The following is a 26,747-nucleotide window of genomic DNA, read 5'->3' on the forward strand; positions in this document are numbered from 1 at the left end:
TTTTTTTTCGAAATCAGTCCGGTCCAGTCAAAAGTTCTGAAGTAACATACATAAAAAAAATACAGTCGAATTGAGAACCTTCTCCTTTTTTTGAAGTCGGTTAAAAAAAACCGCCAACATTTGTTGGTTTACTTTCATCCAAAACTATGCAACTCACATTCACACACAGATTTTCTGGGGCATAATAAAATGCTATTTTATTCATATCGTAAATATTAGATTCATTCGTAAACTGAAAAAACTAAATCAATTTAAAAAAAATTGTTTCCTAAAAATGATTTTTTTATTTTTATTTTAAACTAGCTGACCCGGCGAACTTCGTATCGCCTAACAGTGACTTTTAAGTATTATCACAAATCTTTTGTATGGGAGTATAGAAAAGTGTTGTTTTTAGACTTTTTCATGAAATTTATTATTATTTTTTTTTTTAGAATTTTTCTCTCCGTAAAAACCATCCTCGTACTTCAAGGAATATTTAAAAAAAAGAATTAGCGAAATCGGTCCAACCGTTCTCGAGTTTTGCGCTTAGCAACACATTCAGCGATTCATTTTTATATTATAGATTTATTGACTGTTCTTATATAACATACTTGAAATTTTTAACAAATTATTTATGTAAAAAACATTTTATACCATAGTTATTAATTTTTATTCTACATTAGAAAATGATCAAGATGGTATTTTGGTTGTCACACTATACTTACTAGCACAAAGATCGCGCGGCTCGTACGGTCCGCGCGATGCGACCAAATTTACCTAAACTTGCAGAGCGTAAAATTGTGAAATGGCTCTTAACAGCGAGTGAATCATTCCAATCCCTAGCCTCGAATGTCAGTAAATATTTAGAAAGGTATGTTGTTTAAAAAATAACGGGGATAATATACCGCCCAATTTGTATTGCCTACTTGCTAGATATGAGGAAAACCACTTGACTATTGACTAAAAGTTTCAACCCAATTTTTTTTTTTTTTTGTGATATCTATCGCACACAACACTTTGCGCATGCGCAGTGAAAATTAATTAGCGTAGAATAAAATAATTTTTAACAAAAAAAAAACCGACTTCAAAAAGGAAACTAAAAAGTGAAAAATAAATTTACTTAGTACAAAGTAATTCGTATTTTGATTTAGTTAATCAGAAATGATTAAATAAATATTTTATAATTTTGAAGTCGGTGCTAAGTAAAACAATAACTACTCTAGTATCTACTCATAAGTTGTATTCAGTTTTCTTTCATAATTTGTTTCATTGACTATTAGGTTGAATATTGTTATTATTCTGTTATTGTTTTGACATATCTAATAATATTTTTTCTACTTGTTTGTTGTGTGTGTGTGTTGTTTGTATTTGTTATTGTAGCCAGGTTGTTGTAGTATTTACTAGTTTCCTTTTTGAAGTCGGTTTTTTTCGTTAAAATTATTTTATTTTACAATTTTTAGTGATGGGTAGACCTAACAAGGATGCTTTTTCTCTTATGTCGGGGATTCGGAAACATACACAATACACAAGCACAAATACCCAGATCATGACAAACATCTATATGGCCAATACAAATGTCTGTCGTGCGCGGGGATTGAACCCACTAACGCCAGCGCAACAGCCGGTGCTGTGACCGCTGCGCTAACGTGTCGATATACTATGAGTAAAGTTCGCTATCAGGTGTACGTAATAACAACCGGGACTGACAGCTTAGCGAGTTCTCCGAGGCTAGGTTGGGAGAACCACAAGGATTAACAACTAGACCAAAAATAAATATTTATATAAACATAAATATCCACTCCGAGCTGGAATAGAACCCGCGACCGTCGGTGTTTAGGCGCCGCCGACACAGCACATGCACCATTATATCAAAGCGGTCTTCAAACAGCAAAAGGTAACTGCTGTAAATTGTTGAGAAATTCCCTCGAGTTTTTATGGGCTCCATCATCAAACCTGGTCCTGCGACATAGATGATCACACAGCAGGTAATTGCTATAAATCGTTGAAAAGTTCCCTCGACTATCTTTCGTCTCCATCATCAGACTTTAATGGCACTTGTAACTCATATAGGTGCAAAGTTCTCATCAATAGAAACGAATTAAGTTCAAACAACAGGTAATTGCTATAAGTCGTTGAAGAGTACCTTCGACTATCTTTCGTCTCCATCATCAGACTGAAATGGCACTTATAGCTCATATATATGCAAAGTTCTCATAAATAGAAACGAATTAAGTTCAAACAGCAGGTAATTGCTATAAATCGTTAAAGAGTTCCCTCGACTAACTTTAGTCTCCATCATCAGACTGTAATGGCACTTATAACTTATATATATGCAAAGTTCTCATCAATAGAAACGAATTAAGTTCAAAAAGCAGGTATTTGCTATAAATCGTTAAAGAGTTCCCTCGACTAACTTTTGTCTCCATCATCAGACTGTAATGGCACTTATAACTCATACAGGTGCAAAGTTCTCATGAATAGAAACGAATTAAGTTCAAAAAGCAGGTAATTGCTATAAATTGTTGAAGAGTTCTCTCGACTATCTTTCTTCTCCATCATCAGATCGACTCCAGACCTTTATTAAATAGTAGTAGTTTATAGTGCTTAATGAAAACATGATTAAATTTACTAGTCACCCTTACGATTTTTGAAAGTTTCCCTCGATTTCTCTGGGATCCCATCATCAGATCCTGATTTCCTTATCATGGTACCAAACTATAATATATAAAAAAAGAATTATCAAAATCGGTTCATAAACGAAGAAGTTATCTCCGAACATACATAAAAAAAAATATATATACGGTCGAATTGAGTAACCTCCTCCTTTTTTTGAAGTCGGTTAAAAAAGTTTATTATTAAATTACAGCATATTATAAAGAAGAACAAATTAATGTTTTTTTTAACGAACAATGAATAAATAGTCATAAAGTATTTAAAAAAAGGGAAAAAATCAATATTTAGTGAAAACGAGTCAATTTTTGAAAATTTAACAAACAAAAAAAAAATCAACAAAAAATTGACTTACACCCGCCATCTTAAGAGAGTACGGGAATCCCTGTACGGCTGTATCGCATTATGATGCGTGGCCGTTGAGGGGATTGATAAGAGCGGCAAAGTATTTTTGCTACAAGTATTTATTTATATTTACCTTAAAAGTTCCAAGTAACAAAAAAAAGGAATAATTAATTTCTAGGTGTAGTTTGAAAGATATTTTTCTGTATGATCTCTCATTCTCCTAACTAGGTAGCTGAGCTATTTGTATTAAGGACTGTATATATTAAGTAATACGCTAAGGTTAAGATTTTTGCCTCCCTTTTTAGAAAAAAACTCACAGTTACTCCACATAAATTATATATCATTTTATAGATAAATGCTTGCTATACCGGCATCAACAACAAAAAAATTTATTGCTTTTGTTTTTGTAGATTAATTAATTATTAAAATTATACATATATATGACGGCTTAATTTTGAAACAACGTCAACATTATTGACAATTATTTTACTTATTTAGTGCGAATTATTCACACGGGTATTTATTTATTTATTTATTTTATTAGGCAAACCAACAGCGTTATGATACAATGGTATGTTATAATATAAAGTATGAATATGGCCAAAATAAGATCACACAGATTTAAACAAATTAATTATTATGAAATACATAATGAGGTACTATGTTAAAAAAGTAACAAAAACTAAAAAAAAGTAAAAGAAAAGTAAACGGTTATGTTCAATCTCATCCATTGTAGTTAGAGGTGTGTGCATATGTAAAGGTGAATGTGTGTTCATGTAGGTGTGTGCATGTAAGACGAAGGTGTACTAGTGTGGGTTTGTGCATAAATCTGTACGTGCTGGTTTTGAATATTTTTGATAATACTAGGAAAAATGCAACTTTTTGATTTCATTCTTAAGTGCCGTCTTCGTTCTTAAGTAAAAATGGTCTAAGTTCGAATGAGATAAAATGAGAAATATACCAGCCTCCAAATCGGCAACGTGTTTCTTATTTTATTTCTTAAGTTTCAATATAAGTAGTTTTTAAAAACCCTTTTGTCTTAAGGAAAAGTTTGACTAGCTTATTTTATATTCTATCATTATTTTCCAAAACAGAACACAAATATGTACACTAAAAAAGCAAGGCGCATTTGGTAATAATTTTGAAACCAATAAAAACGGTCATAAATGACGAGTTTTATGTGTCTCTTTCATACGTAGTACGAGCGTAATAATTTCGTTACCTTTAAATAAATAAATAAATATCTTATAACACACAAACGGTCGTCTGTTCCTACGATAAGCAACTTAATATTTGTGTTGTAGGTAACAAACGACTGTTAAAACTATTTTTTTTTTTTTTGATAAATTTACATAGAAATAATACATACATAAATAAATATATAAATACACATATAACACCTAGATTTACATGGAAATCAAACCCACAAGCCGCGCAACAGAAAGCAGAGCACAACAAACTGCGCCATAGGGCTAGTCAAACCTATCTTTATAGGTAACGACGGCAATTAACGGTAACGGTATAGACATATGACGTTAAATATAATATAAAAATACCGGTATAATGGCTTAAAATATCGTTATAATTTAAGGTATCATTATTCCATAAATACAAAGAGCAACACGGAGGGGAGTAGCCATGTACAGGCGTTCCCCTCTGTCAAGGTATAAGGCCAAATGGCCATATGCATACAATAAAACTAGTTGCAGACGCACTGATCACTAGACTAAATCTAGTTGCGCGATTGAATCAACGTCCTTCAAAAAATGCTAAATTGTTCTGTTTTTTGCTTCAAAAAAAGATCTGGCACGTCCAATTTACTAAAACATGGCGTTACCTTTCATACGTAAGTATTTTTTAATCACATTATTACTTGTATACTACTTTTAAACCTTTTTTAAACTTAAAAATTACAAATATTATCGGTCGTGTTGACTCGATTTGTTTACCAACATAGGCCGCTCGCCCTCATACAATATGCGGATCGGTCGAGCGACTGATCGGAGTCTATTTCCGAGAAGTCACTGTCGCCGAGCGATAGTGTTGTTACCGGTTTGCCTGTAGATAGTTATCGATAAAAACGGCAAAGGCAAAAGAGGTGACAGACATTTTTGAGACTTTGATTTATTTAAAATATAATATTGCTAGCTTTTTTTAATAAACATTGTTGTATAATAAAATTGCATTAAATTAAATATAATACGCGTATTACGAGTATTAATACATTTTATTAGAATTACTTAATGTGATCTTCGACCATAATGTTTTATATAAAAATTTGGCAGGTTTTCTGAAAATCCAAATTAAGGGATACATGGAAAAAAATTGTAATAACAGATTAACCTGGACGCCCACAAAAAATAGTGTAATTTGTTCAGATCATATCAATACCACTAACTTTCAAGTGTTGGCGAACAATAGAAAGATTAGTCGAGGGCACCAAACCAACACTAACGCCACACTGTTTTTGTCCCGTAAGTTTTTTTTTTGTCTCAAGTACAAGGTAATCAAGATATGGTTCCTTAGTCATAGAAGTGAAATGAAGCTTAGATTTATCAACTTTGAAAATTAACAATGTCCATTCTTTCAGAGTCATCAACAAATCATGTAATCTAGCAGATGACTAGCTATCATCTTATGATGCCATTAGTGCTACGCTCCCTATTCCCAATTCGTTGACATCAACGTGTATATCATCAACTCCACAAAATGCGGGTTAACTTTAAATCGTTTATTGTAGATTGCCATTGTTTGGCACAACAACGTTGCACCAAACGTATTGTGACATAATTATAAAAGTTAGACATATGCTGTCGCGACACTTTTTAACCGACTTCCAAAAAGGGAGGAGGTTCTCAATTCGACTGTATTTTTTATGTATGTTACTTCAGAACTTTTGATTGGGTGGACCGGTTTTGATGATTTTTAATTTAATTGAAAGCTGATGTTTATCATGTGGTCGCGTTCAAATTTCATCGAGATCTGATAACAACTTTTTGAGTAACCTTTGATAACGCGTATATATTACATATATTGTATTACTTGTTGATGTAATTGAAGTCAGTTTTTTTTTTTCGTTTCCGAGCAAATACAATTAATGTAGATAATGATGTATTCTACAAAGTCTTACTACATTTTGTATTTCTATTATCATTAGTTTTTGCAGCGCACGCAATGTAAGGAATTTTTTAGGTTATTTTTTTATCCCTTGGGTTACATTATTGGAGTTTTAGTAAAGATCCCTAATATTTTTAAAAATATAGTATAACCTATGTCGCTCAAGGATAGTGTAGCTTCTCAACGATGAAATAATTTTTTGAATCGGTCCAATAGTTTCGGAGCCTATTCAATGCTAACAACAAACAATCAAATCTTTACTCTTTATAATCGTTTATTTTACATGAAGATGTTTAATTTGTAGTATATAATAAATTAAGTCTATTTTTATAATAATATCCTACCTTTGTATCACTTTAAAAACATTATTTCCCTAACCGAGTAGTTGAATTTATCGATAATGCATATCGACAGTTGTTACAACCACGGCTGTTAGCAACTTTTCAGTGTAGTTGCGGCGTGTCATTATACTGTAATGACATAGAATGTATCTATGTGTGTGTGAAAAATGTAAGTGTGATTTTAATTTAGTATGTGTGAGTTTCGTAGTGACAGACGATTATTTTTGTGTGCGAATTAGATAAAGTGTGCATGTGTGTAATTTCCCCCCGCAAAAAATGACAGAAAGTTTTGTATCGGTAACAAGCGCAATGGCCACTCCCCTCCGTGTTGCTCTATGCATAAATAGCGTTATGTCTGCCCAGACAAATAACGGTATTTCAAGCCGTGCTTCGGAATGTACCATTGTATTTTATTTAAAAAAATATTAAGTAAAATAAATACATACTGTGTATACAGCTTGGTAAAAACAAGTAGAAGTAACAATGATAATTCGTCACATTTGTCATTTTCAATTTTATTTTACTTAAATACCAATCATTTAATCTGTATTCTGTTTATTGTTGATGATTGTTGATTACTTGATTTCAAACCAATTTCAAACTTATATACTCTTTGATTACAATATAATCTATGGAAATAAACATGGCTGGCTTGGTTCGTTGGCTGTCTAAAATTCGGTAGCATTCCGCTATTCGTAGTAGCTTAGGTTATTTACATTGTGTTTGGTTTTTTAAGCATTTTTTGTTTAATGTTATATGTTAGTTATCTCCGAGTGTGGTTGTGAATCAAGCGTGTATCATGATAAACCGTTTTCTTTAAAAACAAGGTAAGCCATGATAAAAGTTGAAATAAAATGAAAGAGTAACATCATAGACGTGTCTGTAATAAAAATATTTCTCTAATTAGGTATCGAAGTCTTAAACATGGATTTTGGAAACACAATTCCGAATATGGGGATGCCTCCACCGGGCATGGGTGGTCCTATGGGCCCACCCGGGCGAAACAATATTCGCCATAATTTTAGGCCTTTCAACTATCAAATGCGATTCCCGCCTCAGGGTCCCCTAAATATGACTCAGGACGACTTTGATGGTAAACGTTTACGTAAATCTGTAATGCGAAAAACTGTAGATTATAATTCTGCTATAATTAAGGCCTTAGAATGTCGAGTTTGGCAACGAGATTGGCGGGACAGGCACGCTTTACAACCAGACGCTATGTATACACCTGACCTATTACCGCCACCTTCTTATCCTGATAATCCAATAAACGCTGTTACTACGCGTTTTGTTAAGACTGCAACTAATAAAATGAGATGTCCTATTTTTGCTGTGGCATGGACACCCGAGGGCCGCAGACTGATAACAGGGGCCTCTTCTGGTGAATTTACACTATGGAATGGGTTAACATTTAACTTTGAAACCATTTTACAAGCACACGACTCACCAGTTCGGTCAATGGTTTGGTCTCACGGTGAAGGATGGATGGTTACTGGAGATCACTCAGGTTTCATTAAGTACTGGCAAAGTAACATGAATAATGTGAAAATGTATCAAGCACATAAAGAAGCTGTACGAGGTATTAGTTTTAGTCCTAGTGATGCTAAAATAGTTACTTGTTCTGATGATGGCACATTGCGCATATTTGACTTTTATAGATGTCAAGAAGAAAGAATATTGAGAGGGCATGGAGCTGATGTCAAATGTGTGCAGTGGCACCCTACAAAAGGTTTAATTGTATCTGGTAGTAAAGATAATCAACAACCTATAAAATTATGGGACCCTAAATCAGGAACAGCTCTATCCACTCTTCACGCTCATAAATCAACAGTTATGGATTTGAAATGGAATGAAAATGGGAATTGGTTAATAACAGCTTCTCGAGATCATTTGTTAAAGTTATTTGATATTCGTAAACTTGGAACAGAATTACAAATATTTAGAGGTCACAAAAAGGAAGCATCCAGTGTTGTTTGGCACCCGAACCATGAAGGCTTATTCTGTTCTGGTGGTTCTGATGGGTCAATACTGTTTTGGAATGTTGGTACCGATAAGGAAGTAGGATGTATAGAAGGTGCTCATGAATCAATAGTTTGGACAATGGCATGGCACCCTTTGGGTCATATATTGTGTTCAGGATCCAATGATCATACTTCAAAGTTTTGGACACGTAATCGCCCAGGTGATCAAATGAGAGACAAGTATAATTTAAATACATTACCTCCAGGAGTGCAAGATGAACAAGATTTAGAACAACCAGCAGCTATTCCTGGTATGGGTCCCGAAGATAAAGTTGAAATATTTTCTCATGGTTCTACTGTTAATAAGGTAATACCTGGTTTAGATTTAGATACAACATTAATTCCAATGGAATTTGAAAAGAAAGTTAAGAAAGTACCGTACAGTAAACCCATTCCTAGAAACTTCCAAGCTCAGTGGAATCATGGTCCTACAGTTGACGATGCAGCAACAGAAGCTTTAACACAAGCATTAGTTGAATCTGTTCCTGGTGCTGTGCCACTGCAACAACTTAACCCTACAGCTATTTTTATCTATGGTAAACTCATACCCGTAGAACCTGGCTCAAAACTTGAAAAGGCAATATCAGAAGGTCCGATTGCGTTGAAGAAATACATAGCAACAGGTGAAATTGAAGAATTAGATGACATGATGCCTCATTTAGAAGAGGATGCTGATGATGATAATTTCCCTCCATTTGAATATCCCACACAAGAAACTAATGAGGAGGAAATCCAACCTTCAGAGGAAGAAGATAAGGAGAAGAATGATTTTGAAAAGGAGGAGTATTATGATTCTGAAATGAATACTAGTGAACAAAATCAAGAAGATTATAATAATTATGACAATGGACCTGATAGAAATAATATGATGCCAATGGGCCCAATGCCACCGATGGGTTTGTTGAGACCTCCAATGAATATGGGGCCTATGAGACCACCTATGCCTCCACATGGTCCTCCTATTCATTCAATGCACATGCCACCTCCAGGAATGCCGCCAATGGGAGGTATGCCCCCAATGGGTACTATGCCTCCCATGGGTAACATGCCACCTATGGGAAGCATGCCACCAATGGGTAATATGAATCGTCCACCATTTCCTGATAATGGATTTAATAAAGGACATTATGAGAGTGGATATGACAGTAATCAATCATTTTCTCAAGAAAATGATGAATATAATGAAGAAAACTCTTATGAACAAAACTATGATGAGGAAAATTATAATGAAAATGAGAATGGTGAAAACGATGCCTATGGAAGAAACCAGAGGTGGAGCGGGGGCTTTAGGGGTAGAGGGCAAGACAGAGGACAAAATAGAGGTAGAGGGCTTGATCGTGGCCGAGGTCAAGATCGTGGAAGAGGTAGGGGAATGAATGGGTTTGGTGGCCGTATTATTCGCAGGGGTGGTCCGCAGCGCGGTACCTCGTGGATTCGTCGTGGTGTTGGCGCCAATAGACAGTTCCGAAGAGGTGGAAAACAAATGAATTAGGAACAAATCTCAACTAGCATGATACACTGACTTTTGGATATTTTATGAACAATAATTGAGTGCTAAGTGTAAAAGAGTAAAAGTGTTGGTGAATATAAGGTTGTACATAATTCTTATTTACAGCTTGTATTTTGTTTTAGTAAGTTAAATAAAAATATATGCATTAAGAGTAAAAAAAAAAAATTCTTTAGTTCTACTTACAGGTACTTTTTAACTATTCTTTATTCTGCTGAAACGGGTGAGTTAATTTGTTCTAAAAATGGTATTTTTGTTTTTTGAAATAGAAATTACAATTTTTTCTTTTTAATAACAGGTAATATTTGCAAGAAAAATTGTAGAAAAGGAGCTGATGTAATTGGTTATTGGAGTACATAGAAAATTTCCTGGCTCAGCCTGCTCAACATTTCACATCCTCATATTTATAGTAAGAGCTTGGTATTTTTTGTTACTGTCAATAAATAAAGATTTTTTTTTTAAATTAATATTACCTTATAACATTTTTGTTTATGTGGGATGAATAAAATGTTAAATTTATTAATAAAATAAATTAATATACAAAAAAAATGTCCAAGGTGAATCCTTTCTTTTCAGCCTTAAAAGTCAGTAAAATAGATCCTTATTTTACATAAAGTGTGTTAATAATAAAATAAAAACTACATACATAGTGTTCTAACATTAAACAATAAATATGAAAGCAATTTTTTAAGAAGATTTTTTAGTATAAATATCATACTAAATGTATTAGTTTCTTTTTATTTGAATTTGTGTATAATTGTAGTTAACTAAAACTAGAAGTTCAGAGATATTAAAAAATATGCATAATTCTTATATAATTTAATTATAAATAACAAGTACTGATAAAATTGATAATTTTCTTATTGGACAATTGAAAAACAGGTCACTTTCAGAATAACTTATTTATAAAATAAATACGACTAAGATCATTATCATCACAGTGAGTAATTAATAAAATAAAGTCATAGTAAATGTTATTCAGCTAGCCTCATATTAGTTCGAATGTTTTAATTTTTTGTACTGACTTGATTCCATTCCCAACCTTTCCGTCCTTGGACTAAAAGCAAATCTGCCTTGTATTAAGTGGTTTAAATTATTTTACATAATATTGTAGAGGAATAAATTTTTGAAAACTTACAGGGTTTCATTTGCCGCCCTTACCTACATAAATAAAGAAAAATTGAGAAATGAAGTGTAGTTTAATTTTTTATTTATTTTTTTTTCACCCCAAAAAAATTTAAAAAATTTGTAAGTCAACAGTTACCTTTGTTACAGATGAACATCGCGAGATGGGTATACTGGCTGGTATTATTACCATTCTGTTGGGCAAGTCAGTACGACAATGGTGGTGATAAAAACTCTCTAACTACATCAGTCATAATCGAAAATACTACTGTTCGTCTTGAAGCAATTGAAGCGACACCCAATTATAGATTGATAAAATTAGAAAAGGGTACACAATGGTTTCCAGAAAGAGAAATAAAACTTGATAACTGTGTTAGAAGAGCTCAGTGTGAACCTCTCAACAAGACAACATGTCTAGGAGTAAAACTGCCCTACAATAAAACCAGTGTCCGCCTAACTTTTTATGATAGTCAGTATAAGATACAAAATCAGCTGGAATTGTACAGAGAGTTGATAAATGTGCCAAAATGTTGGGCCGTCATACAACCTCTACTTTGTGCAACATTCATGCCAAATTGCGAAAGAATACTAGATCAAGATATGGTTTATTTACCATCATATGAAATGTGCAAAATTACGATGGAACCGTGCGCTATTCTGTACAATACGTCATACTTTCCGTCTTTTCTAAAATGCAATGCTACTCTATTTCCACCGAAATGCGAAAACGCGGCTCGAGAGATGAAGTTTAATACTACAGGAAAATGTTTGTCGCCACTCATACACACAGACAAGAAACAGCATTTTTATGAAGGTATGTCAAAATTTTTAATTTTTAATTTTTTGTCGCACCGAAGACGGGCAGCAGCGTCTTCGGTGCGACAAAGCCAGTACTGCGGTCACCAACCCGCCTGCCCAGCGTGGTGACTATGGGCAAAACACATGAGTTCACGTTATTTTTGGCGTAAACTTGTTGAGGCCTATGTCCAGCAGTGGACTGTTTAGGCTGTAATGATGATGATGATGATGTCAAAATTATACACACTTCACTTTATGTCACTTCAAGTACAATTCGTGCTTAATATTCTACTTATTTTTAAAGAAGTAACTCGATTATTTTACTTTGACTAATTAAAACAAATTCAGATAAAGTTTCTCATCAACTCAACTATAATTAGTAACTTTTAACAAAATCAATAAATGAACAAAGAGCACTCACTAACAGATTGAAATCCAACATACTCTTACAAGGTACTTATCCCGTTGCAGGTATAGCGGGATGCGGACTGCCGTGCCGCGACCCGCTGTACACGGAGGACGAGCACCAGCAGATCCACCGGCTGGTGGCGTGGGGCGCGGGCGCGTGCCTCGCCCTCAACCTGCTCACCGTGGCCACCTTCCTCATCGACTGGCGCAGCGCCAACAAGTACCCCGCACTCGTCATCTTCTACATCAACGTGTGCTTCGCTGTCGCTTCCATGGGGTGAGCCCGTATCTTAATATGAGGGGAGGTCCAAAAGTTCGTGGAATGGAAGAGTTTTAAATAAAATGAAACAATAAATCTATTTTCCCTTTTCAATATAATCATCCTTAAATTGAATACATTTATATTAGATCTTCGAAATTTTTTTAACCATCGTAAAAACATTTTTTATCTTTTGCCTCAAAATGAGTCAAAATTGGCTCTTTTACCCCATTGTCGACGGAAAATTTCCTTCCCCTTAAGTCTTTCTTTAAAATTCGAAAACATAAAAAAAAAACTTGGAACTTGGGTGGGTGGACTAATGATCCGAAGCCATGCGTGTGCACAGCAGCCATTGCAACTCTGCTCCTGTGAACCGGCGCGTTGTCTTGCAAGAGCAACACACCCTTAGTCAATTTGCTTCGACGTTTTTTCTTGATGGCCTCCTTTAATCTTTCTAGTATCGTTGTGTAGTATGATCCGGTTATAGTCCCTCTCTTTTTTGTAATCAATCAGAATTATCCCCTCAATGATGATGATGAAATGATAATATCCCCTCAAAATCCCAAAACAATAGCCATCAACTTTCCAGCCGACTCGGACACTTTGAATTTCTTTGGCGCTGGTGTCCCCTTTTTATTCATTGTATGGACTCTGGCCTTCCTAAGCAACGGCCGTCTTCACTCGACTCCCGACCATGTTTAACTTGTAAATTATTGTTTTACTAGGGCACTGTAAATAAGCGGTTCCATTTTATTCACAATGGTCTTAGCGTTCTTTCCTTGTTTGGTAAGGAATTTTTTCATAGAGCGGTGTTAAATATGACGCAATAGGGCTGAAACTCAATTTATTTACGAGTGATGAGTCCCTAATTAGTATGACACTAAGTTCCCTAACTCCACTTAATCCGCTCCATTCCATGAACTTTTGAACCTCCCCTGGTATATACAACTTGTTATCAAACCGGCGTCCTTCCGTTTAGGGTCATATTGAGATACACGGAGGCTGAGGCATACCATAGCAAAAATTATATGTAAATAAAATTAAGAAGTATTAAGTACAGTTTTGTTCAGCCTATAATATCCCACTACAGGGCACAGGCCTCTTTCTCTGTGTAGAAGAAGGATCAGAGCTTAATCCACAACGCTGCTCCAATGCGGGTCGGCGGATATATATCAGCGTCCTTTCATTGAATTGCGATTTTTTAATATTTCAGACGACCGCTCTGGTGTAATGTTGCGTGTGTCGTGTCGGTGGCGCCTTGACATCGACGGTCGCGGATTCGATTCCCGCTCTGAAAGGATTTGTGTTTATACAAATATTTATTTCCAGTCTGGTTGTATGTCCTCTGCACCGTGCTTCGGAAAGCACGTTCAGCTGTCGGTCCCGGTTGTTATCACATATACCTAATAGCGATCTTTACTCATAATAGGGAATATACCCGCCAATCCACAGTGGACCAGTGTGGTGGATTAAGCTCTGATCCTTCTCCTACAATAGGAAAGAGGCCTATGCCCAACAGTAGGAAATTACAGGGTAAATCGAACTATAAACTAATACCTTTAAACGAGCAATTATTGTTTATACGTATATATAACGCTTCCAACAATTTTCATGAAATTTAGTATGCAGGTGTGTATGGAGGGATAAATCGATCTAGCTAGGAGCTATTTTTAGAAAATGTCGTTTTATTCATGTTTTCCGGCAACGTAAAACTGCTACAATATAATTAGAATACGAAGATAAATTTCGTCACTATCTATAAGGTTATAATAGTTCAGGTGAGAAATCGGACGGTCACGAACCGAGGAGACCCCGGTTCAAATCCGCAAGTCTCAATTACCCATTACTTTTTTCCCTTTGTTTTCTAATTGCACTCGTGATTTTTATTTAAATAACCAGTTTATATTTTTATATCATGTCGGTAAAATCGAATAATTTTATTCATATTTCATTAGTATGTAATTCGTACTTAAATAAGATTGCCAAAAGACACTATTAATAAAAAAAGAACCGATCAAAGCTCGGTCATCTAGATACTATTTAATAATTGATACTAGCGACCCGCCCCGGCTTCGCACGGGTGCAATGCTGATACTAAATATACAACAAAATCTCTTTATTTATAGTGTGAAGCTAGCTTATAGCATGGTTAATAACATAATAACAACAACATTCAAATATGCGTCGTTAGATTACACGTTGTTACAGAATGCGTTGAAGAAATAAAGGTTCACTGCGTTCACTACTCGTTCCCCGTCGGTGATAGCGTGATAATATGTAGCCTATATGTTGACCCGACTTTCTTAATAATATTCGTGCCAAATTTGAAAAATCCATGCAACAGACAAACAGGAAAACAGACAAACAGACAAAAAATTTAAAAACTATATTTTTGGCTTCGGTATCGATTGTAGATCACACCCCAAGTATTCTTTTAAAAAAATTTTCGATGTACATGTTTGACTTTCCTACCATTTTATTATATGTATAGATTGTAATTATAGCATTAACATGAAACTTACTTGTCTTAACGCTTGCTAAAATTTATTATCAAATAATAATTATTATTTACAAATTACAGTCGTGTGTACGTTAGTTTCGAGTCAATGACCGAGTCGCCAGAATTTTACTGTTACGTTACTGTATCAGTTATTTATAGAAAATCTCATGTCTTACCAATTTCCGACCGATATTTTTAAACGACTTCCAAAAAAAAAGAAAGGTGGTGCTTTGTTGTCCCACTTAAATGTAATCGAGATCTTACAAGTACTTTTAGAGTTGTGTTGACTGTTTTTTCGTCACTCTACGTTGTATTATAACATCAGAACTTTTGACTAGATGGACCGATTTTGATCATTATTGTTTAAATTAAAAGCTCATCTTTGTCTTGTTGTCCCATTTAAATTAGATCAAGATTTGATTACTTTTTTTGAGTATCCTTTGATTCGCAAACGAAAAAAAAAATCCTATCGAAACACAATTATAGTTCTATATACACATACACACTGTGTGGTTACGGCATTAAGAATATAGCCACCCCCTCTCTTCCTATGGGTGTCGTAAGAGGCGACTAAGGGATAAGATAGTTCCACTGCTTAAAAAGCCGACCATTGGCGGGATAAAAATCCAACTGCTAGCTTTTAAATACACAGGCCGAAGCCTGGCAGCAGCGTCTTCGGTGCGACAAAGCGAGCCCTACGGTCACCAACCTGCACCCAGCGTGGTGACTATGGGCAAAACACATGAGTTCACGCTATTTTTGGCGTGAATTTGTGAAGGCCTATGCCCAGCTGTGGACTGTGGTAGGTTGAGGTGATACACATACACACTACCTGTCTAATGACTTTTTTTCATGCTTTCTTTGTCTTTCATGTAAACTTTGTATTATTTCTGGAAAATATATTTTTTCACTTTTGCATTTTATTAGTGGAGCAAAAGCAAGATATAAAAAGATTAATGTTGTTTTAATAGTTTTGTTGTTTTTATTAGTTGGCTAGTGCAGTTTGGTGTGGGTTCAAGAGATGACATAGTCTGTTCAAAAGATGGTACTCGAAGACAAGGCGAGCCTTCAGCTGAAGAAAATTTATCCTGTGTCGTCGTCTTTGTTTTGGTAAGTGGGATATGATTTTTAAACAATTAAGTTTTTCTTTTATGTATAAATATACATTATGTATATAATCTATTTACATTATATGTGTAATAATTCTAATTTTGTCTACAGGTTTACTATTTTATGATCGCTGCTTGTGTTTGGTTTGTGATCTTTACATATGCGTGGCACATGAGTTTTAGAGCATTAGGTGAGTTAACTGCAAATATTTTTTGTTTTATTATAAAAGCTTTGACACTACTTCATTTGAAGTGTTATAAGGCATTCATAAAACATTTTTTTATTTCACAATAATTTAAATTTATAGGAAAGATTCAAGACCGAATAGACAAGAAAGCGGCTTACTTTCATCTCATAGCTTGGTCTTTGCCTCTTATACTGACCATAACAACTATGGCCTTTGGAGAAGTTGATGGAAACAGTGTTACTGGAGTATGTTTTGTGGGTTATGTCAACCACCCCATGAGAGCAGCTTTGCTATTGGCGCCGCTTTCTATTGTATTGTTATTAGGAGGATACTTTTTGCTTAGAGGTAAGTTCAATAGAAATGTATTATTAGTTTGTAAACAATTTGATTCAAAATATAAGGCTGTGAAAGCCAGATAATAATAATGCTGCTTACTTGTTTAGACAGTCGCTACATCATCTTGTATTCACTCAAATAATAATCATTTAAAAACCATCATTTAGAGTTTCCTAACTAATGTTTTAAAACTCAATTAAAACTGTTTTAAACTCAAACGAACTTTACATAGAGAAAAAACATAAGCATTGAAAATTTTGGAAAATCAAAAAGAAGTATCAAGACACACATACTGTGCTGTCTTCCACCTTATAATATGTAGGGTAGATAGAAATTTTCAGTAGAATATAATGCAATGAGTGCTGTAACAACAAATATAATAAATATAATACGGAAATAATATATAATGAAATTGAAGTGGGTTTCTATATTTGTTGAAATGTTCTTTTCAATACTTTTAACATTTTTTTCTTTCAGGTGTGTTTTCACTAATAGCGGTGCGAGTGTCAAGCAAGGATGTGATATCCCCGCGAGCTGCGAACAAGATTCGCCAGACTATAACTCGATGCTCGTTAACTGCAGCCTTGGTCTCCATATTCATTTGTGTCACTTTCGCATGTCATGTGTACGAGTTTCGTAACGCTGAATCTTGGAAAGAGGCTTTTAAGAAGAACATTATGTGAGTATATAACTCAGTCTTTTAATAATAGGTCGGGAAAAAGTCTTTTCGTATTTTCTACTATTGCAATAAAATCTTTTTGGTTGTAATAATAATAAATACTCTTTATTGTACACCACAAAGAAACATTACAACAAAAGTGATACATGAAAAGAAAGATGTACAAAGGCCGTTGTACCGTTTGTAAATGGCTGGTTTTGATATAATGAATACAGTGACATTTTAAAAATAAAATTAAAAAGTAAAAAAATAATTTCCCGTCACTTTTCATATGTATTCCTGTCTACCAAAATGGTTAATCGAACGAAGAAATTCGGTACAAGTTTTACTTTGAAAAAGGGAAAAATGCGACTCGTCGCGAAAAAAAAAATATGCCGAGGTTTCTGGACCTTATGCCGTGCCGTGTCAGTAAGAGTAGCACAAAATTGTTTTAAGCGTTTTCAGTCAGCAAACTTTGAAATTATTTATGAATATATAGTGAAATTAATCTTGAGGACAAACTCACATGTGAAGAAGCATTGATGAATCTGTTTCTTAGGGTTGTCCATTAATCGTAATGTTTTTTATGAACTTTTTAACACACTATTCAAAAATAAACGTATTTTTTGTAACTTATATGTATATTGAAATTTTTTCAATTCTATATTTAAATACTTAGAGAGAGGTGGGTTAAGGTTAACTTCACGATTAAATTTAAAAAAAATCAAATTACTAAAATACTTAAGTTTTTCATCACTTCTAGTTTGAAATGTTTGCTTTTTAAGGCTAACTTTATTGAAAAATACCTTTGTATTTGCAATTTGCAATAACTTTTTACAACAATTAAAATAAAAAGTTTGAAAAGTTAACATACACATTTGTCTTTTGGCAGATGAAATAATAATAAAAAAAAAATCTACCAAATAATAGCAAAAAAGACAAACTAACAGCGCATATCTTTGTGCAGATGTCGGCTAGAAGCTCGCGGCTCGGCTCGTGAGTGTGTGACGGGAGCGCGGCCGTCCGTGTCGGTGCTCCAGCTGCGCCTGCTGTGCTGCTTCGCGGCCGGCGCGCTCATGGCCTCGTGGACCTGGACGCCGGCCGCGCTGGCCGCCTGGCGCCGCTACCTCGCCAAGTGAGCGCCCGCCCTCCGTATGTGGCTCATAGTGTAATTGGGGTAGCCTTGCATTACCGTGTATACAATGCACCCACGTATTCAATCGTACTTTAGCGAATGATAATGATTATTTAACGGATGAAGTAATGATAGAACCTTCGATATCTATTTCTATTCGATAGACTCTAATAAAGAAAAATAATAATATAAAACAATATTCACATAGCAAAATATATAATAGATTTCCAAAACAATGTGCACATAGTAAAATATGATATAGAATTAATAAATTGTATAACATAAATTAGGAAGGAGAATTCAAAATATAAATTCTTTAAGTCTATTAAAATTATTTTTATAAAGAAATATAAAAACCAAAGGTTTATATGTGTGTAGATACGCCACAGTACTCAAGTACGATTGGATGCAACGTGGGCTCCAGCCCTTTATAGTGTTGAACGTCTAAGGCGACTGATCAGATTAGGGGCCATCCATAAATTACGTCACACCTTAATGGGGGTAAGGTCGACGAAGTGTGACGTATTGTGACAAGGGGTGAGGACGGGTCCGAAATTTTGTGACATCACATTTCAACATACCTATAATATTTTATTTATTTTGTACTTTATTGTACACCACAAATACATTACAAAAAAAGCATAAAGATAGTTACAGATTGTGAAGTACAGTGGGCGGACTTATGGATAAATAGACCATTTTTTCCAGACAACCCAGACAAAAAGAAAATGAAAAATATATCTAGTTGTGAGTATTAAAACATGTCAAAATATTGTCGAAACAGGTAGCGTGCATATATTATTACTATCTGACGCGCTTCAGCACCTATTTTTTTGTGAGTGACTACACGTTTCGCTGATAGGACATAATATATCCAATATCTCACTATACTCTTCACAATCCAATACGTTCCTACGACGCTCGAGTACCTAAATCCCTATTTAGAATTTTGGCCTCCACTACCATTAGTGTTTTCGTACAAAAGCTTTTAGTAGCCGATAGAAAAGTAACTAAACCATTTTAAAACATGTTTAAATGAAATTACAATAGCTTTTTTAACCAACTGAAAAATGAAGAGGAATTTTTAAGAGTGTTATCTTAATTTTCACTGGGTCTACCGATATTAATGATCTTTTTTTAAATCAGAAGTTGGTGCTTGTCATGTGGTCACGTCTAAATTTGATCGAGATTTGACGAGTACTTTTTGAGTTATCGCTAATGCGCATTTAATTGACCGTTTTACCGCCTACGCCGTATAACTTGTCGATGTAAGTTTTTTTTTTTGTGAGCAAATCAGCAAACACAATTATTACCGATCAAACTCCTTCGTGTGTTCTCCACTCTGCGAGATATCGGTGGAATCAACCATTCTTTACTGGCACAATTAAAATCCACTAAACCTATCAATCGATCAAAATGATCGCCTTTTCGACATAGAAAATGCTGTATACGGTGCGTGTGTGGCAGGAAGTGCGGCTGCTCGGTGGAGGCGGACGCGACGCGGCGCGCGCGCAAGCACGAGCTGATCGCGCGCGCCTACCGCCGCCGCAACGAGTTCATCACGCGCGGCCGCCTGTCCATCTCGCTGGGCGGCTCGCGCCCCGACCCCGTGGCCTTCTGCCTCGACCACACCGCGCCCCCCGACTACCCCGACGACGGCAAGCACGAGAGGTAAACTACGCCTCACCGCTCGACGACCTCCACCGCCTCGAACGCGCCGCGCCCTCGGGCTACTCTACGATGGGTCCAAGCCGGCGGCGTAGTATGGCGGCTGGTATATAATGGAACAGTTAAAGATTGTGCGAGATTTCGGCTTTTTACTTAAACTTTATCTCAGTCTTAGATCACATCTACGTAGAGTTATTGATTATTTAGGTCCTGTGAGTAACGTTTCACAAGTGATCCGGTTTCGAAGGAAGGTGGAGGCTGTAGCGATCAGAGATCGAGAGCGAGAAACTGAATCTATTAACAGAGTACATTGGTTGCGCAGCGGCTCGCTGTCGTCGTCGTGGGCGGCCAACCTGCCGCGCTTCGTGCGGCGCCGCGACGCGCTCGTGCTGCCCGCGCACCACCACTCGCTCAGCTCCACGCCCGACCGCCGGAACTCGCAGGTACACGCGCACACACTCGCACGCGCCCACTGACCTATATACGAATATACTCGCACGTGCCCGTGCGTACACGCACGCATAAATACGTCCATAAACGACGTTCTTACGCGTTCGCACACTTAGGCGCACACGCTCGCGAGTGCTGTGCAAGGACGCAGAGTTTGTTTTATTTTTATTAACTTGTAATAAAAAAATGCAACAAAAACAACGACTGCTGCATTAATGTCACACAATGTACCAAAATATTATTTTTTTAACAGTAGGCTATGGGTAGTGGTCTAGGTCTAAAAATTCTGTTGCATGGCACTCGAGCGCGTCAGATATTGATAGCATCAATGTCCTACGCATTTTTAATAATGTACGTATGTTAATCTGATCATTTGCATGATGCGGGGTGGTTGTACGTAAGGATTAAAAATGAGATAAAAAAATTTTTTATCGAGCGCGTCAGATTTTCTAAGGGGGTGTTAAGTGCACCAAAAAAAAAGCTCTCATTCTAATCATCATCATAATCTGACGATTTCGATCTGACGCAAATTCGCGGCCATTATTATAATGTGCAAAAAAAAATTCGCCATTTTGAAATACTCAAGCACGTCAGATTAAGATATATATGGTTCATCTTTATGTTATAGACGTGCTGTCTCATAATCTGACGATTTTCTAGAGGGAATCAACTAATCTGACAAAAAAAATATTGAGTTTATTAAAATCATTATACATAATTAATTTAAAAGCTCAGAAAATATCATGCAAATAAATAAGTGTATGTTTTTTTAAGAAGAATACTTTTATGTATAAGAAAATAATTAAAAAAATGCTCAAAAATATTCAATTTTTTTTAATGAATTGATTAATTAATCATCATCTTCATCCTCATCAGTAGAATTATCTTCCTCTTCTGGCTCGATTTCACCCTCAGATTGCGTATCTGTAACAAAAAGTAATTAAAATATTTAACAATATTTTTTATAAATACTTATGAGACTGAAGTTAACAGACACTTGACAATTGTTTGATTTTTCTTTAAAAATAAACTAGACAGAAAATTATTTATAAAACTAGCATTTATAATTTTCTCGGAGCTTCTAAAGATGAAGTTTTTAAGTAAAATTTTCTAGCTATAAATGTTTGTTAAAAAAAATCTAAAAATTATCAGATATCTTTCAATTTCAGTATCATAAATATTTACTATATGTAGTCATATTAGCACTTACTCATCTGTCATGTACCAGCAACCTCAGTAGACAAGGAATCAACAGTAACATGTCATTCGGAACACTCTCCAGAAACAGGAGCATGTATTTCGGAGCTATTTCCGGAAACTTCCGATGCATTGTCACGTTCCACTACACTTTGCACTTGCAAATACTGAACATCTCGCGGTATTTTAATTACTGTTAATAATTTATAGCACTTATACATAGATCAAGTAAAAATAATAGATAACGCACTTAGAACAAAAAAGTGAAGCCACTTTTTTAAATATGTGTGAGTGAGTGAAGTGTTGACACTTTTTAAAAAAAGTCCCTGAAAATTTTATTAAATGGGATTAAACACAATTAATTTAATATAGGTAAAATGGGTATGCGAAAATAAAAATCTGTTTATAGTTTTAAATATATTTACTCCTTTTTTGCTTCAAATTGTTAAATAAATCTATTGCAGTCATGTTTTGATTTAATGAATTATATAAATCTGTGTCAATGAAAATTGCGTTTTTAAGTAATTGATGATTCCTCTGAAGGGCAAGTTCCTGTTTTAAAGACGTCTAACTCTTTGCTGTAATGATTTAATTTTTTTACATTTTTTTTAAAATAAAGTTCCTGCTTTTTTAACTTTTCTCTTAGTTTATGTTTTCTAGGTGTATCAAAGATTGAATCTTGGTTAACGACTATTTTAAGACTCATCCGGTAGGTCCTAGAACAAAAAATTCAACATTAAAATACCTAGTAGTAAGTAGTAGTATATACGTGATGGTACTCTGCGAAGTCCACGTTATGTACCGTACATGTCAGCTTTATCAAAATGGTTTGAACAAACCACACTAGATGAGGACGGCTGTCGTTGTAGTTCATTTCAGCTCAGTCGCACAGCAGCTACCTATTCTATCTGTCTCTTTTAAAATATTCGTAGGAAACCTAAAATCATGATATTTAGTAGTAAAATATGAGGAGTTAATTCACAAATTTAAACAGACAAAAACGAGTTAAAAATTCATATTGACTTCAATTTAGGTAAAACATAAAATCACACGATAAAAAAAAACACAATAATGATGTCCACTTTCTACTTAATTATTTTTCTATGATTGCCTACAATTTACTTACCCGCATTTTGAGCTAATGGAAATAAAAATTACTGGTAACACTCCCTCGGTACGTCATTTCGGGGCATAGAAATTATAAGTTCCGAATAACCTCAATATTATTTTGGAATAACAAAAAATATAAAGTTTTGTATGTATTTACATGTGAAACGATATTTCTTCAGACTTTTCGTTCACTTTGGTATTGTTTTTGCACCATTTAATTACAAAAGAACGGCATTTTATAGGCAAAGTTACTGTACGAGGCCTCGTGAGATACTAACGAAAATGAGCGTAGTTTGATGCATATGTGTGCGTGAGCGCGTGTGTTTACTTGAAGGAGCCGAGTTTTGTGGCTTCACTAACAACAAAGGCCGCGCATTATCTACTTTTTTTTACTTCATCTATGCACTTATACGGCACTATTATATAGCACGGGATATACTTCATTTAATGAAGATTCTATCGACAGTTTGAGATTATCGTACGTTGTTCGAGATTTTCGGAGAAGCAGTTTGCTCCGACGATATTATAAATTATTTATACATTTTTTAATGTTTCTAATGTAAATTTAATTGTTTTTTGTAAAGTAGTTTCACAACAAAATACACACTTTAAATTAATATCACTCAAATTAAATTTTTATAAACTTTAATTCACATAACTAACATTAAAATAACAAAATAAGCCAAAACGTTGAAAACACGTTGTAAATACGTTGTAAATGTTGGGACGGAGTGGGAGAGTAAAAGATAGAGAAAAAGTGAGAGAGGAAATAGAAACACGGAGAGGGAAATATATCATTACGCAGCTGCACGCATTAAAGTTTATCGACAAATTTTTGTTATTTCGGCTTGCGGAAATCCCCAGATTATATATTTTTCCTTATTCTTGAATTCTTTCCTTCAAAAAAAAAAAAAAAAAATTAAGTTACGCTCGAGAATCGAGATGTCGTTTTATTTTTTACAACTTTGCTGCCCTCCTCTTTCTTTACGTCACACTCAAAATGTCAGATTAGTGAAATATACACTTTTTAGCATGTAATGAACTCACCCTACCTTAATCTGATGCGCTCGAGAGTTTCTAATGATCAATTTTTTTTACTAATCTGATCGTTTATCCTCCACGGGCGGCTTATATATGGGGCTCGTTTTTGCTGAAGGTACTTAACCAGGTACAAGGTATGCAGGATGTAATATACATGATATTAACCCTTAATTAGGCGCATGGGGTCACGGCTATTTCAAATTGAAAAATATATATCTTTGAGAGATTTGAGCGCGCCCACGCTCACTCTAGCTTCCTAACTTCCCTCAGGGTACGCAAATCAGCCGCTTCCAGAACATCTACGCATATGCACTGGTCGCTTTTCTCTAGAGCGCTGACCCCATGCGACCACTTACGTGATTTTTTTTTGCGGAGGTAAGTTTTTATTTTTATGTTTTTACTTCGTTTATATTCGTAAATCGGTAATTTTTTATATTAGTATATATGTATTTATATACCGGCTATTTAATTAACCTATTTTTGTGTTTATTTGCACAGACTTTTTCTTTTATTTTCAGTTTATTGATTTTTTAAGTGGCTAATAATAGGTAGTTATTGGAATGGCTAGAGGTGGCCGACGATGAGCAAGATGTTGCTAGTTCTGCTTCGGAAGACAAATTAGTAAACGGCCACACTGTGAATAGTTCCCATATGATTCTGGTAGTCAAATTGAAGAGTTCGCAGATAGTCAAGTTATATCATCTGAATCATCGGTGGCAAAAGTGATGTCGATTGCAATGAACAACTTTGTACTTGTTATAATTTTGGAAGAGAAGTAGAAATCTGGCTATATTTTGTCATCTTCTAAAGTTATCTGGCATCAACGCATTTGTCATACTCAGATCGAATGCTAATAAGAATATTACACATACAAGACAGATTTTTTTTTTAAATTGGCAGCAGCACTTATAGAAAGTCACAAAAAGCATCGTATTAGCAGCTTTCTGTCCCTGCGTCAAGAAAAAAATGGCTCCGTGAAGCACATGATATGAAAAAGACGGTGCATCAGTCAATATCTAAGCGCGGACGTTGCTCATTGTATCCTAGGAATAACGACAAAAAAGTGCCAACCAAATGTCATAAGTGTTGTAAATTTATTTCTTAGTAACACTTTAGAGTATACTGCGTCGATTGCAGATAAAAATAATCGGCTAATGAGACTTATTATTAATTTTTTAAATAAGCGCATCGGCTAAGTCAAAAATTATGTAGTTTTAGGAGTAGTTAGAAGTTTGTCATTTTTTGTTTAAATTTTAAGTCAGAGCTATATTTGTGTTTATTAAAGTTAAAGATAATAAAGAACACTAATATTTTATATAATCCAATCATTGTTTTATTTATTTCATACACTCCTTTTTCAATCTTGTTTTTGGGGTCACTCGAGACCCCATGCGACTAATTGTGTGATTTTCTTAATGCGCCTAATTAAGGGTTAATCTGCCGCGCTTTAGTAAATCCCGAAATCCCCGCTTGGGCTCCTCTACTATAAATGATGTGTAATGCAATTATTGTTTTCAGGATTCTCAGATAAGTATCAGTTTACGTCACGTCTCGGTCGAATCTCGTCGCAATTCTCTCGATAGTCAGTTATCTGTCAAAATAGCTGAAATGAAGACCAAAGTAGGCCGTCGTCGTACCAAGCACAGTAAAGCTAAACGGAAACGAGCAACGGCACGTAAAGAGAGTACTCCGTCCATCGAAAGTCAGATAAGCAGATATTGGTTGCAAGCTGTTGCGGCGAATAATGACCCTTCACGTGAGGAAGTGAAGTTTAGTTTCGATTGATTTACGAAATGAAAACGCCGAATGATAAAGTATCAAATCCCTCTAAAACTACTTTGTAGAAAAAAGGACAATATCATTTTTTTTTTTTTTTCTAGAACGTCAACATTATCGAATAGTGTCCTATAACTTCTCCAAAATTTGTTCCACATAACTCAGAACATGTTCTTCACTTGTATTGTTGAAAAGATAATCATCACCTTCATTATTGACTCTATCTTCAATGTTTTTGTGAAAGAGCAGGCTCGGTAGCCCTCTCCATCAAAATACTTTTCAAGCAGAGCCGTAACATCAGACATTTTTCTTTTTTTCGGCACAATTTTATTGGGCTCAATCGTAGTCGGCGAAATCATAGTACAGTAGAGCGTCGATTATCTGAACTCCTTGGGGGACTTGGGTGTTCGGAAAAACGGTATTTTCAGATAATCGAACTACCTACATATGTATATGGATTCAGCCAATATATCTTTACGTACAGGTAAATGAAAACCATATTTACATTTAAATCTTTAATAACAAATATAAATTAAACAAAAAAAAGTGCAGACATCAACAAAATGTTGGTACTAGGTATAATTAACGCTTAAAAAAAATCTTGAATCTTGTTCTGCCGAAGCAAGCCTACTCACTTACGAGCGGCGAGATCGTGTACTTTTTTCATGGACAGATATTTGTATGGCTTTCAGTCTGTGTTTAAAACCAACGCAAGGTAATATCTAAACAAACAAACACTTCAGAAGCACCAATAGGGGATCGGACCAATTCAGAAAGCATTATTAAATTAATCTTTATGGATACTTATTTCCATAAAAAATAAATTTTTATTTATTTATAGCCTTTTAGGTACTCAAAATCATGTTTTAATATTCTTTGTTTAAAAATCCCGTCAAAAAGCCATGCTATGTCATCTGAGAGCGCGTGACGTCATTTTTAGAATAAAAAGGGCGCGTTCCACTCAATGCTCATAACGTCATCGATCACGACCGCTGAAATTGCCGTTCCA

General features: G+C 35.0%; 1 protein-coding gene across 1 annotated transcript; it reads left to right on the forward strand.

The window, feature by feature from the left end:
• The first annotated feature begins 7,376 nt into the window (after positions 1–7,376).
• LOC123660675 (protein smoothened-like) lies at positions 7,377–25,815 on the forward strand. Its single transcript, XM_045595728.1, has 12 exons — positions 7,377–8,846; positions 8,947–8,969; positions 11,267–11,919; positions 12,375–12,588; positions 16,060–16,180; positions 16,292–16,370; positions 16,488–16,712; positions 17,181–17,382; positions 18,329–18,496; positions 19,964–20,167; positions 20,487–20,607; positions 25,481–25,815. The coding sequence occupies exons 1-12, from the start codon at positions 7,377–7,379 to the stop codon at positions 25,745–25,747; spliced, it is 3,747 nt and encodes a 1,248-aa protein (XP_045451684.1). The 3' UTR covers positions 25,748–25,815.
• Positions 25,816–26,747: the final 932 nt, after the last annotated feature.

This window comes from Melitaea cinxia, chromosome 15 (assembly GCF_905220565.1).
Source record: "Melitaea cinxia chromosome 15, ilMelCinx1.1, whole genome shotgun sequence".
In the NCBI taxonomy this organism is placed as follows: domain Eukaryota; kingdom Metazoa; phylum Arthropoda; class Insecta; order Lepidoptera; family Nymphalidae; genus Melitaea; species Melitaea cinxia.

Excerpts from the sequence above, each read along its gene's own strand:
- LOC123660675 (XM_045595728.1), top strand. The coding sequence starts at position 7,377 with ATGGATTTTGGAAACACAATTCCGAATATGGGGATGCCTCCACCGGGC. Across the intron at positions 20,168-20,486 it reads GACGACGGCAAGCACGAGAG|CGGCTCGCTGTCGTCGTCGT; the intron begins GTAAACTACGCC and ends TTGGTTGCGCAG. Across the intron at positions 20,608-25,480 it reads CCGACCGCCGGAACTCGCAG|GATTCTCAGATAAGTATCAG; the intron begins GTACACGCGCAC and ends TATTGTTTTCAG.